Genomic DNA, 14,230 nt, shown 5'->3' on the forward strand with positions numbered 1-14,230 from the left:
CATAAGTGAAAAGGGAGTAAAACTTTGTCCTATTGAAAGCATGCTATTGTCTTAAATAAAAGAGGATTCATGATTTCTGTTCTTAAGTATTTGGGACCATCAAATCTCACACATTCCCACACAATCAAAGCACACATGCACTTTCAGATGTTTGGTCATGCCCAAAACGCTCTGCAAAAGTAGTGTTTTTTTTTCCTTTACACCAGCAATGTTTAATTCACGAATAAATTCTTTTGAGTTCGATCTTTTCAATTAATTGGCTCAACTGTTTCACAAAATCAATCTGAACGATTCAATAATCGCCCTTACCTGTTTAGGGCTGCATTTCCCAAAAGCATTGTAAGCCGAAGTAGATTGTAGTAACTATTGGCACCAATGGTCTTTAGGATCTCCTTTTAAGAAATGTAACCCAGAGCAATTCTTAAGCCAATGTCTCATTAAAATAACTTGATTTGGTTTTGGTGACTCAAAACATTTCTTTAAACAAACTGTTTGAAAGAACCAATTCATGGAAATAAGCCAGACTTACCATCACACTTTACAGATATTATGCAGCTTCTCAATATTTAAAGTAGCGATTATTGTAGAAGAAAAAAGGCAGAGTCCTGGTTCTGTCCATTTGATTTTATGTAGGCAAATCTGAATGCAAGCTTGCAATTGAATGTAAGAAAAGGGTAGGGTTTAAGTGGACAAAATGACTGGTGATCATTTGTATTAAAAATATATGAATAAATTAATTATACAATAATTACACTCTCCAGAGCATTTATCCACCTTATTTAAAACATAAGAGCGGATACAGAAATTTATAAATTGAATGTATCCAGTTATTTTTAGCTGTACAAAACAACTCGTTATGCTGCTTGATATTACAAACTGGTATTTAATACATTATTATTTTAATGTACTGTCATAATTATAAACACACTGGTTTGCAGCACAAATAGTTTTACCATTTGCAGTACTTTGTTTTTCGGAAGTCTCGCACATTCAGAGAAAATAGCTTACTTCCGTTTTGCAAAAAATTTGGATAAAGATAGGGTGAATTTCACTTTTATGCCAACTGTAAAGATACATTTCTCTGTGCAGAGCAACATAAAACAAGTTTATAACTCTCTGACAATTATATCACATGTAGCAAATAAACCGATTTCATCCCTTCAGGGAACCTGTGTTTACTTTGTAAGCTTTTTTGTGTTTGTGTTCTCACACAGCATGACAGTCATTCAGTCAACAATCATACTCTAAACAACAAGAAACTCTTGTGTCCTCTCTCTCAAGAAATCAGCTGTAGGAGGACAAGCTAAGAAACATCACAATGGTCTCTTCCCCCCACAAAGTCTCTCCAGTGTTTAGTAGAATCTGAATAACAGGCGGTGGTTTTAGCAAGACATCAATTGCTGAGCTGACAAGAACACTCGCACAAAACATATGACACAGCAACATATGCTAGCAATGCACTGTTAGGTTATGGAATTTAACATAAAACAAGACATTTCAATCAGCATGTAAAATCACCATAATTTTCTAAATGCATGTCATTTATCCTATTGTGAACGATTCATTCGTGCAAATGAACTCTTTTTATGTTCCACGGGAAAAATCATTTGGGTTTTCGCAAGACTGAGGGTGAGGATACTCCAAAACTGCATTTCATCATCAAAATCTGGAAAAACCAAAGCAATCAAAAGGTTTTTTGTGGTTGGTCCTGCAAAATCAGCTTGTGGTGAACTTAAATGCTCAGGCTGCTATAAAGTGGCAAAGATATTTCAAATGAAAAGCCAGAACTGCCTATCCATCATCTGTTTCTAACACATGGACAAAAGAACTCCCACAATGACTCTCTGTATAACAATCAGATGGTCACCCCAGACCCTCCATTCCTCTGGAATGCTGGGTTGTCTGCCTGCAATTCTACTGTTTTTAAAGCAAAACACTCATTTTTAGTGCTAGCTCAGACTTAAATATATGTTGTAACTTTTGAAGTGCCTGTCATGAACGTGTGTTTCAGGATTGATAGACAGATGGGAGCAGAATCAGCAGATGGTTGGAAGAGGTAAAGGGAAAGAATGGACCAAATGTTGGGCTATTTTATGATTCATCCAAGGTATGTCCTGAGCTGAGGAAGGGAATGAATGTTTACAACTAACTCAAATACTGGCCCTCTATCTGAATATGCGAACATCCCAACTACACATGGCCTAATGTTGAACTGGTGTAGAACAGCAAACTGAGCTGCTCTTTTCAAATAAAAGTGTTATAAGTACCAAGAATTTTTTTCCGCAGGGCTAAATTGTACTTGTTTTACGCCCAAGTAAATTGTTTTTGTGGTTTTTGCTAGTAGGCCTTCATCACAGGTCAGTGAATCAAAGGATAATGTCAACATGGCATTAGCAGATGTAGTTGGCCATGTAGTATTTATGTTACACACCAGCATAATTCATCAAGTTTGCCATCAAATTCAGTATACATACTCTGACATTTTTGGTAATTTGATAATAGTCTGGGATTTATGGACACAAATATTACATATATCTTAAAACTACTTCAATAATCCTTACTAAAGCCCTTAATAGAATGATTTCGAAAGCAGTATTAACTTAAATGTTTACTTTCAGCGGATATGCCACAAAAATAACACCCTATTCAAGCTTCTACCAGAGCCTTTTCATCTTACAATCACTATATTTATATTCACAGCCTATACTTCAGCTAGAGACATCTAGAGAACATGTTTCCTACAGGAAATAGCTCTGTTATCATGACGATATTGAACTTTGTAGTAGAACTTTGTCCATTCATGAGTCTGGCTAAGTGGGATGAGGATGGAGGACAGATTCATACCAGAAGTTTGAGCCCGATCTCACGGGAAAACGTACAAATTCTACAAGGTGGCTTATTCGTACGAATTCATACGACCTGACTCGTACGAATTAGTACGTTTTTTGCAAAATCGTACATATTTTACGAATTGGCCAATTCGTATGAATTCATACGAATGACCTACCCCTGACCCCGCCCCTAAACCTACCCATCACGTGGGTTTAGACAAATCGTACAAATTCGTACGAGTGAGGTCGTACGAATTAGCCAACTTTTTATCATTCGTACGAATTCGTACGAATTGGTCGTGAGATAGCGTTGGAAGTTTCTTTCCATACCAGAAGAGTCAAGCTAGAAGATCAGCAATCAAGTTAAAAATAATAAAATATCGAGTAGCTTGCCTATGCATAAAGGAAGCTATTTTGTGTAGAGGCTAGAATCAAGCCTAATTTTAGTTAGACAAATCAAGATGGATGCCCTTATGTTTATGAATCATAAGATTAATGATTTTACGAAGATTTATAATATTTACTGAAGATTTCCTTTAGAGAATTCGCCATGATAAAATGAAGTGGCAATTATTAGTATTGACAATAGAATATTTTGGCTAAATGTATCACATTATTTGAATATTGTGTATAATATTAATATATTTATTACATGTGACTTCATTATAATGATTGATACCATCAGTATCCCCCCACATATGTAAGAAATCTGGTTTATTCAACAAACTGCTTTATAATTTTTTTTAAAAAACAAAATAGAACAACAAATGAGGGACAAATAAAACTTTTACAATAGTCTGTCAAAGTTACTGTAATCTTGTGGTTCAATGATTTGACTAACATTGTGGTGATGTGAAATGTTGTATTGAATACATCAACAACAAAAAGAATCAATGCTGTTTACCATAAAAGTAAAAGCAATTACAGTTACAAAATTAAGATGAACTGCATGCAGATACAGTAGAATATGAAATGTTGGCAGTGTTCAGAAATTCAAGCTGCTATTAGTTTGCTATTAATACAACATTTTGGCACTGTAATTCCTCAGTTAAATAAAAAAACAAACATACGATTTAGTTAACAGTTAGCTAAACCTCAGCAAATTCACACAATGTCCAGCAATATTTCATTTCATTTGAGTGTTTCAGTTGAATTCTAGATAGCCTTCAACATCGCTGCACATTTAGCCATTTTATATACAAGTAGATATTTTTCATAACTTTTACTCTAAACAATCTAATTTCCTTACCGGCAGGCTTATTAATAATATGATTACAATTTTGAGCGATTAAGGTGTTTAACATGCGGAAATATTAAGATGCAGTTAGATGACATATAGTGCAACTTCTTATAGAGCGCACACTGGGATATTCACAATTTGCACAAATATGTCTCTCTTTAGATGTGAATATCTTGTCAAATTCAACTACTACTCTTCGTACAATATCATACAAGACTGATTTTTTATGTGCAAGATTTTCAAGATTCCAGACTATTGCTGCCCATTTTTCATAAAAACGTGTTCATCAACATTTTAGAGAGTAAATATTGTCGTCAGCGTGCAAGTTACCAGATGTGGTTGCCAGGATCATGAATAAAGACGTGCAGATGTCAGTCAGCGTGTCTAATAAGAGCAATAGCCTTAATTTGTTTGATGAACTACTGGCGGGATGTGACCCTATTCAAAGATGATCTCTGAGGCCTGGCGTAGGCAGTTAGCCGTGTCATCTGGCATACTGCTGTGCGTGATGTTGTTTCCATCCAAGCGCAGGGTCCTCAGTCTTGAGTAGTTGACCGGGGAGCTGAACTTGCAGATATTCGTCAGGTCAAACTCTGAAAAAAGAAATGGAGTAAAAACCATGCAAAATCTGTTGCTTGATCAGACGGACACAGAGAAAGACTTACTGCTTATCTGGTTGGCTTGCAGGTACAGATGCTCGAGCGATTCGTTGATCTCTGGAATGGTCTTCAGCTTGTTGAAAGCCAGGTCGAGCTCAAGGAGAGAGGACACGTTGAACACACCTGCAGGGATTCCAGAGTCCACCAGCTTGTTGTGGGAGACGCGCAGATACTGCAGGAGCGGCAGCTTGGCCAGGTAGCCACCAGGGATGCTGTCGATGTCGTTGTTGTCGGCGTAGAGCATCAAAAGCGAAGCTGGAACTCCCGAGGGAAGTTTCTTGAGCTTGTTCTCGCTCACGTCCAGCAGAACGAGGGACTTGAGGCTTTTGAAGGCACCTGTGATGCTCTCAGTAGTCAGCTTGTTCTTGGACAGGTGAAGAGTGGTCAGGTTTTCCATCCCAGACAAGGTGGTAGCAGGGAACGAGCTTAGCTGGTTGGCAACCAGCTTCAACTCATCCAGAGACTTCGTAAGAAGGCTAGGGGGTTTGGTCAGCTTGTTATGACTGAAGAGGAGCTTCTCCAAGCTGCCCAGTTTATCAATGGTACCGGCCTGGATCTTTTCGCTGGTGATGTTGTTGTTGTCGAGGACGAGCCAGCGAAGGTCGGTGACGTTATCGAACACGCCAGCCTTGATCTCCTCAATAAAGTTGTTCTGTAGATAGAGGTATTTGATTCCAGTTGGCACAATGGGAATGAACTTCAAGTTGCGCTCGTTGCAGTACATAGCTGTGGGGAAGTTGGGGGGACATTCGCACTCCTGGGCACAATTGGCAGTTGATGCTCCCTCCAGTGGTGCGTAGGGCATGTAGTATTCGTCTTCGTACTCATACTGACCCAGACTCTGACATACCAGTCCTGCCAATAAGAAGAAGCCCAGAGCAAACATGGTTGCACAACTTAGATGAATCGAACCTGGAGAAGAGAAGAGAAGAGAAGAGAAGAGAAGAGAAGAGAAGAGAAGAGAAGAGAAGAGAAGAGAAGAGAAGAGAAGAGAAGAGAAGAGAAGAGAAGAGAGAGAAGAGAAGAGAAGAGAAGAGAAGAGAAGAGAAGAGAAGAGAAGAGAAGAGAAGAGAAGAGAAGAGAAGAGAAGGTTTCTTTGGTTATATAATATTACGTAAAAAAAAAAAAAAATGTAAGAGCAACAGACCTTTCTACTGTGAACCTCAGACATAAACTAAAACCAGAGACATTCTTCTAATGGAAATTGATGACTTCATCCTCAAGAGTGCAAAAAGGCCCAGACAGCCGTTCCTCCCCACACAAATTAGACGCACATTTCTTATGTGCAGATCCAAGTTCATCTCAAGTTACATTAACGTCACCTTATGTCTCCTCTGTCTTTGCATGCAATGCTGAATTAAAATTGAATTGTAAATGAACAATGCAAGAGTACTTTTATAATATTGGCTAATAAAAGAATATTTGATGAAGGTTAAAAGAAGAATAAATTGCAGCAGGTGTCACGCACGGAATTTTGCAACACGGTATTTGTGTCAAAACAATTCGTAGCAGGAAAATGCCAAATTAAATCCAGCACTGCAAAACCTCTCTCTGTTTAAGCACAACATAACAATTCATGCATGCTTAATAATTCTCTTCTACTAGCTCATGCATTCCTAAATAATCCAATTGAATTATTTAGAACAACTTAATATAATGATTTAACTAAATGTACTTGATAGAACTGGAAGCATCTCAAACATTACCAAGCCGAGTATCCGCAATATGTTCATACTGTTTCGGTCCACCCCAGAAAATCTGCCAAGCAGATTTCTGATAATCTCATCCAGACAGATCAAAAGCGAGCATGAGCATTCAGATGCTAGATATCCTTACCTTCCTGCTTCTCTCTCTTTGCACGACTTCAGGTAGAGTTGTGTGCGGGCCGAGGACTCTGGAGAGAAAGAGTAAGGGAGGGAGAGAGCAGACAGCAAGAGAGAGAGAGAGAGAGAAAGAGAGAGAGACACTCAAGCCAGACTTTAGTCGCCCAAGATTGATAGAAAACAGAAGTCAGGCGGTTCTAGTGTGTAGATGTCAGCAGTTGTTCATCGTGGCACATATGGATTCTAACAATGTCCAGGTGTAGCAAAGCAGCTTGGGACATGTAGTCCTTCATGGGACAAAGAAGGGAGCAACGACTCACTGGGGAGGGTTTGCAAAATATTTATACCTGTATAGCTGACACACACACACACACACACACTTTTCCAACCCATCCTTTCCAAACAATCCCCAAAAACAACTCGACTATTGTGTGAGTCGCAAACAAGCCAACAAACACCTCGACCACCGGTTTCGTCATAGCCAATGCTAAGAATTTCTCATAAAAAATAAATATTCTTAAATAAAACAAAGGTTAACGAAACTATTTGGAAAATCGCCTAGAAAAAAATTGGCTACTTGAAATGACAGCTGTCTGCTATTAGACTACTAGGCTGTAAATAAGACTTGGAAAAACTGACCAAATAAGAAGGTAGTGGGCCAAACCAGTCTTACATAACTGTGTTGTCTATCTTCAGCATCTGAACGGAGAGTGTATCCAATTCTTAACAGCCGGTAGACTATATATCATCAAACAGTGTGCCATCTTTTAATCTTAAGCCTCATAAAAGCCAGACGGCTTCTGTCTGGCTGTAGTCATAGACCTCTGTGATGGGCAGCTCGCACACAGCGGTGGACTGGAACTCATGAGGGATCCAGGAGAGACGGAGCTGATTGCAGGTCAGTTTGGCTTTAATAGCACACGTTGGCTTTTAGGAATGCAGTAAATCCAGAAAACCAGATGAGAGGTCGGTTCTGTAAACCTTGTGTTTATCAGAGGAGATGAGATTATGTACTGTCTTAGATTACTGCAAAGTCAAAAAAGATTTATCAAGATAAAATCAGCACTCCAAATGTCAAATAAAATAATAAAATAAAATGTAATAAAATGAAAGAATTGTAATTCTTTATATTATAATTATAAAAATTAAATTAATAAATCATACAGGACAAGAATCTCAACATGGTCACCATTTTATTACCCCCCAAAAAAGGAAATAAATAAATAAATAAATAAATAAAATGTGTGTGCGTGTGTGTGTGTGTGTGTGGGGGGGGGTCATCATTTTACTTAAAAAAATATGAAATTCAAAAAAGCCATGAGTAACAATGAATTTGTATTCCAAAAATAAAATATAAATTAATGAGGTCAAATAAATTTACATGTTAAAAGAATAAATCACAATTGCAATAATTTTGTAAGCGTCCATGGTCATCATTACTAAAAGAAAAAGAAAAGAAAAATAAATTATGGGTTCAGTGTGTTGATTCAAAATAAAATAAAATAAAATAAAATAAAATAAATTAAAATAAATTAAAATAAATTAAATTAAATTATAAAATAAAATTAAATAATTAAATTAAATTACATTAAATTAAATTAAATTCAATTCAATTCAATTCAATTCAATTAAAACATTAATCGTGTATGGCCCATGGCCATCGTTTAAAATAACTAAATAAATACAAATTAAAAGATTATTATTTATTATATAAAATTATAATAATGGTCATAATTTTTCTACAAATAAAAAATGATGGGAGAATAGAAACAAGAGATTGAGAGTCAAATAGAAACACTTGTTACATCCTTTAACACAATGGCATGTTATAGCATGTGCACTAACTGTTAGGCCACGGATCAGATGCAGTTGAATGGTCTTGAATTGCTCTGCAGTGCCCATGCCTGTCAACAGTGCTGTGACCTTATCACCCGTTCCTCATCTGTCATGTCCCCTAGAGGTCATCGCTCCACTCATCTGTCAGGCCTCCAGGGCAAGAGCTCATGTTTGGACATCGTGTATGAAGTTATGTAGGGGCAGGTCAAGGCAAACCTGTGCAGCTGTACCTGATGCAGGTATGCAAGACTTGCAATTGCTCTCAAACCATGTAAAAATGCTATATCTGCAGGGTTACTAATAAAATGAAAAAAAAAAAAAGCTACAGAAGCACTTTTTTAACGATCTTAGCATATTGCTTACCGCATTCTGAAATGCCATTTCAAACACACACCTATAATCATAGTTATTTGGCAGGTAATTTATTTAATGCTCAGTTAACTGGTGGTAATTATCTTTTAAGTGTTATTTTAATATCGCTGAGATACAATATATATATATATATATATATATATATATATATATATATATATATATATATATATTCATACTTTCAAATTGTTTTTATTTTTATATTTTCATTTTAAAGTTTTAGTTATTTTGTTGCATGTTTTTGTTGTTTTTATGCGTTTAAAAAAATATCTATAGTTTTTATAAATTTTTATTTTTGTTTTTTAGTTATTTATGTACATCAGGTTAAACTAAATCAAAAATTAGAAATGTTGCCTTGGAAAGAAGATTTTTCTCATTTTTTTATAATTTTATATACTTTTTTTACGTTTTTTTTTATTATTTTTTTTATTTTATTTCAGTTAGAATTGGATCTTAATTGTTTGTTTTTAAGTTTTCGTTTTAGTTAACTATAATAACCCTGAAATGCAATGTATTTAAACAACAACAGATGTAGTTTTATTGTAAAATACTCCAAAAAAATTGGAGTGTTTTGGAAAGTAAAAGAAGTATGAACATTGCCACATAATTTGTAGGGACAAGGTCATTCCCAGAACCATCATATTTGTTTGGGTTTTATTTTAATTTTAAAAGTTACTTTTGTAAATGTATGTGTATTTTTTATAACATTATATGTTGTTTATGACATTAATTGAACTGTCAAATATACAGTTACCAATAACATTATCACAATTTTTCTTTTTTGGAGAAAAATTCTGACAAATACAGCTGGCAGTTTTATGGTACAAATTTATTTATTTGACCACAAAGCCAGTGTCCAAGCCTGACTATTTCCAGCCCGACTTGAGCAGTGACGTTAAGTATTTTGTATAATACAGTAAGTATTCTGTTGTCCAGCTGTGTTCTCTCTGTCTTTCCTGTCTGGACACATGGAAAATGAGAACCTCAGCATCCTGAAGATCACTGGAAAGATTCTCGACTCCAGTTCCATGAGCAGCTCCAGCATTGACCCACTTTGAAGTGTTTACTGAGAGATTTGTCTCCTTGAAGATTTCTGTTGAGTATCATTTCCTCTTTTCATCTCACCTACATGAGTTTACAGTGACGTTAATGGATATATTCCCTCTGTTTACGCACAGGAAAGTCTACAACCTCAGCTTGGTTTCTAACAGCGCCAGACACTTCCAGTCAAGTTTCCTAATTTCCAGGATTTTCCTGGCCCGGACGCTTTGGAGACAGACAAAACTTGTTGTAGACTGACTAAATTAAACCACATATTACGAACCTAACAAAATTAATGTTGATTCTTCAGATGTTGTCAACAGCTTTACAGGGTCTCCTCTTCCTGGTTTAAGGGCGTCGTTTCTACCTGATCTGACATTTACAAATGACTTTTACTGGCAAAATCCTAATGCTATCGGGTTGCTCCAGTCATACTAAGTCGTGATACTCATTTAATTATAATAAATGGAGTACCTCATATGGTTCCCATTTCAATGCATGTCTGTGTTTAGCCACACAATTCAATTGGTTTCAAAAACGCAGGGAGAGCTGACTAAAGAAAACAAAAGAAAACACTGTAAAACTTTGCAGGGTGGCTTATGTTTACATTGAAACACAGTAGCAAAACAGTGAGTTCACAAACCTTGGTCAACCTGTAAAAGACTGTGATAGTCAGTCAGCTTCATTTTTACCAGTTTTATTAACAGTAAAGCCCTTTGAGATTATGCTAAATTTAGAAATCATGCTAACATTACTTCTAAAAGTAATGCATTACATTAACTAATTGCGTAACTAAATGTATACTTTTTATGGACAGTAATGTGTTACGTTACTTTTGCATTACTTTTTCTCAGCTGGGCTGGGCTTGCTTGTTTGTGTTTTAATAACCAAAACAAAAAAGTTCTATTTTTGACAAATGTAAAAGGCCCTGTCACACCAAAAGTGAAATGAATAAGTCTCAGGCTGAAGGAAATGCAAATTCACGCCTGATCAGTAATGGGCACAGCTCAAACAAACCAGTTGTGCTGCCATTCTGGATTGCAGAAGAATAAGACGTGCACTGTAAAAAGTGAACAGTTGGATCAACTTAAAAAAAAAATACTTCAATTGGTAACACCTAAAGAAATTAAGTTTTCTCAACTTAAATTATCACATTTTTCACGATAAAATGTGATAATTTAAGTTGAGAAAACTTAATTTCTTTAGGTGTTACCAACTGAAGTAATTTTTTTAAGTTGATCCAACTGTTCTCTTTTACAGTGTGGGGGAAGAAAGTCTTCATCAATAACAACAAAAAATTTAGCATAAATGTGATGTTTATCTAAAGTCATTTTGCTTATTAGTAATTGCATTGGTTAATAAAATGAAATTAAATACATATTTGTTAATTTAACATTCAATTAATGCAAGTTTGCGTAATATTCTAAGTTTGCATTTTACTATTTTTATTTATTTTGAGGAATATTAAATCTGTTTTTGTCCAAGTGAGTAAATGCATGCTCACATTTACACTGTAAAAAAAATATATTTTTATGATTTGTTATCACAACTTTTTATCTTTTGCCAAATCAACTTAGATAATAAATGTGGTTCAGATAACATCATATTTTGAGTGTATGTTAATGAAACCAATCTCCTTAATTGTATTAACTCAAATTTTCAAATTTCAACGAACTCAAAATTTTAAGGTAACCAGGTAACTAACTTTTTACGTTAAACCAACAATATCTTTTTACAGTGTAGTCTTGAACTATAATATCCATCCTATTCACACAGCCGCACACAACGCCTCCGCACTTCAGATTTCTCTCAACATGAGGACAGGAGAGCTGTCAGTCAATAAATGGGAAAACAAAGTAACCCTGCATTATTTACTGTGGTAAGTTCAATCCATTTCCATTAAGAAGTTAAAACTATCAATTTCAAACAAATCAATTCCGAGCTGTGAGTTTCTCTCAAATCTGATTGATTTGAGGCATGAATCAAAAATATATTACAATGTTTTAGTAAAAATATATGTAGGCAATTATACTGCTGATTTTACTTTTAACACATTTGAATCAACTTGGCTGTAAGTATATTTGCTTTGAAATACATTAAAAATAATGCAATATAATATTGTCAAATGCTGAAAAGGTCTGAATAAATAGATAATATATTAAAATATGTATTAATAAATATTAATATATAATTCATAGCCAACATTATGAACCCAGTGTGAAGTAGAGCTAAGTTATAAAACTTAAATAATGTAACATTTGTAAAAAAAATTGTAAGTGTGTGTGTTTGTTATATGCTAATAGGGTTAGGTTTAGGAATATATGAGGAGTTCAGATGCAAAAGCCTCTAAGTGCCATCTGAAATTTTCTTCTAAAATTATCATTTTTATCAAGCTTGTATATTTAAATTCAGTAATGTCACTTAAATGGCAATGAAAATTACCTATTAATTGTCATTTAAGTGAAATTACTTAACTTAAATATACGAGCTTGATAGAAATGATCATTTTAGAAGAAAATTTCAGATGGCACTTAGAGGCTTTTGCATCTGAACTCTTCATATATAACACTATGCACGCATTATTTTTCATTTTTAAAATTTAAAGTTATACAATTTAGCTCTATGTCATACTGGGTGGGTGTTTGGGGCAAATGTCTTAGCTGGTGCTGTTTTAGATCAATACGTTAACCTTGTGAAATCCCTCCTATCACCTCTCTCCTCTTAATTAGCAAGAGGCTTTTTAGGCAGACGCAGTTTAGACACAAATAGTCGAGTGTTGGGTGAACAAATGCACCTCAGACACCTCAGTACTGCCACAAACAGACTCAGCGCTGAGCCTCACATTGGCAAACACACACACTCACACTCACACACATGGTAGTGCATGTGCCACTGGGTGGCTGCAAGGGTAAGTTCAGACTTCAGTATATCCACTTAATATAATACCAGCAAGCTAGTTAAGATGTCACAGCTCACACACTTGCATGTTGTGGAGGCATGTGAGACAGAGAGCTCATCAAAGCTCTCACAGACACAAGGCTTCACCAGTGGCCTGTACTACGGTATAAGCGTTTCCCATTCTGAGAATGACGTCACTTCTGTCATTATGTGACGCACGATTCATCAGCTCTAAATGTGACAGGAGTGACTCCCAACCCTATAAACATAACTTATGACATATTTTTTAGTGCTGTCAGTTTGATGAAAATAACTAGTCTAAGCCTGATTAAGATCATACTTTTTTTTTTTTTTTTATGAAACAATTTCAGCTTCATATTTCACAACTTTTTATCAGGGTTATTATATATATATATATATATATATATATATATATATATACTATTAAAGTATTTATTAATATTTTGAATTAGATTTTTTTATACATTTTCAGTTTTCAATTTAGGTTTAGTTTAAGTATTAGTTTATAAATAAAACAGAAAACCGTGTATACTGAATGTATATCGTCAGTTTGTGTAGATGAGAGTTATATGACTCCTGGGTTATATACTGGTCGGGATTCAGTGAATTAAATCCTTCAATACAAAGACTAAATGTGTCATTTGGATTTTATTTATAAAAATGATAGCCACTTTAAAATGTATTATAAATATTATATTCAACTGACAATTATAGCTATTTTTTACAATAGCTATTTACAGATACTGATGATATTCTCCTCTGTGAGCTTCCTCTGCTCTCATCTTCTCTGAAAGCATTAGTTTTAAAACTCTTCTTCAGTGCCGTCAGATGATTTTAGCTCTTTACTGCCACAGTTAAATAAATATACCACCTTTCACACACTTAGCTCTCTCTCTCTCTCTCTCTCTCACACACACACACACACACACACACACACACACACACACACACACACACACACGCACACACACACACACACACACACACAATCCCACACTGTGTCCTCTCCATCTCTCTCACACACACATTGCACTTTAACATTGAGTTGTGGTGGAGGGGCTTAATTATTAAAGCTCATATGAGTTCAAATAGTGCAGCACAAAATAGTCCACAAGGCGGCACCAGAGAGAAACGAGAGAGAATCTGGTGGCTTTGTTATGAAATTGATGAATGAAACAGACTCCTGTGTGTTTTGTTCCTCTGCTGTATGCTGCATCTCAACATATAGTTTTGAAAACTATGCATAACAGTATTAAAGTAGGCTTACTTACTTGAATGTTTGTATTTTTTTTTGCTGTTGTTAATGTTCAGTGTCTTGCCATTACATAGTGCTCTTCATAGTTGATCAAAAATGCACCTAAGCCAAATATGATCTTCACTTATGATATTTTCAGCATTTCCATTCCATCCTTTGAAGTGTCTGATTTCATAAGCATATATTGGCCAGAGGCTGTCATTATCCAATCAGGAAATTATATGGGCCTAATATCTTTTTCATCTTCACAAAGG

The 14,230-nt window shown here is 35.3% G+C and overlaps 1 protein-coding gene across 1 annotated transcript; it reads right to left on the reverse strand.

Moving 5' to 3' along the window:
- Positions 1-3,679: 3,679 nt before the first annotated feature.
- On the reverse strand, positions 3,680-6,711 carry lum (lumican). Its single transcript, XM_081363715.1, has 3 exons — positions 6,567-6,711; positions 4,737-5,642; positions 3,680-4,664 (listed from the first exon to the last, which is right to left on the reverse strand). Exons 2-3 carry the CDS (start codon positions 5,614-5,616, stop codon positions 4,510-4,512), a joined length of 1,035 nt encoding a protein of 344 aa, XP_081219841.1. The 5' UTR covers positions 5,617-5,642; positions 6,567-6,711; the 3' UTR covers positions 3,680-4,509.
- Between the last annotated feature and the right edge of the window lie 7,519 nt (positions 6,712-14,230).

Source organism: Scardinius erythrophthalmus (genome assembly GCF_964197995.2).
Source record: "Scardinius erythrophthalmus genome assembly, chromosome: 4".
NCBI lineage: Eukaryota > Metazoa > Chordata > Actinopteri > Cypriniformes > Leuciscidae > Scardinius > Scardinius erythrophthalmus.

Coding starts and splice junctions, on each gene's coding strand:
- lum (XM_081363715.1), bottom strand. CDS start 5,616: ATGTTTGCTCTGGGCTTCTTCTTATTGGCAGGACTGGTATGTCAGAGT. Junction 4,665..4,736: donor GCAAGCCAACCAGATAAGCA/GTAAGTCTTTCT, acceptor TTCTTTTTTCAG/AGTTTGACCTGACGAATATC.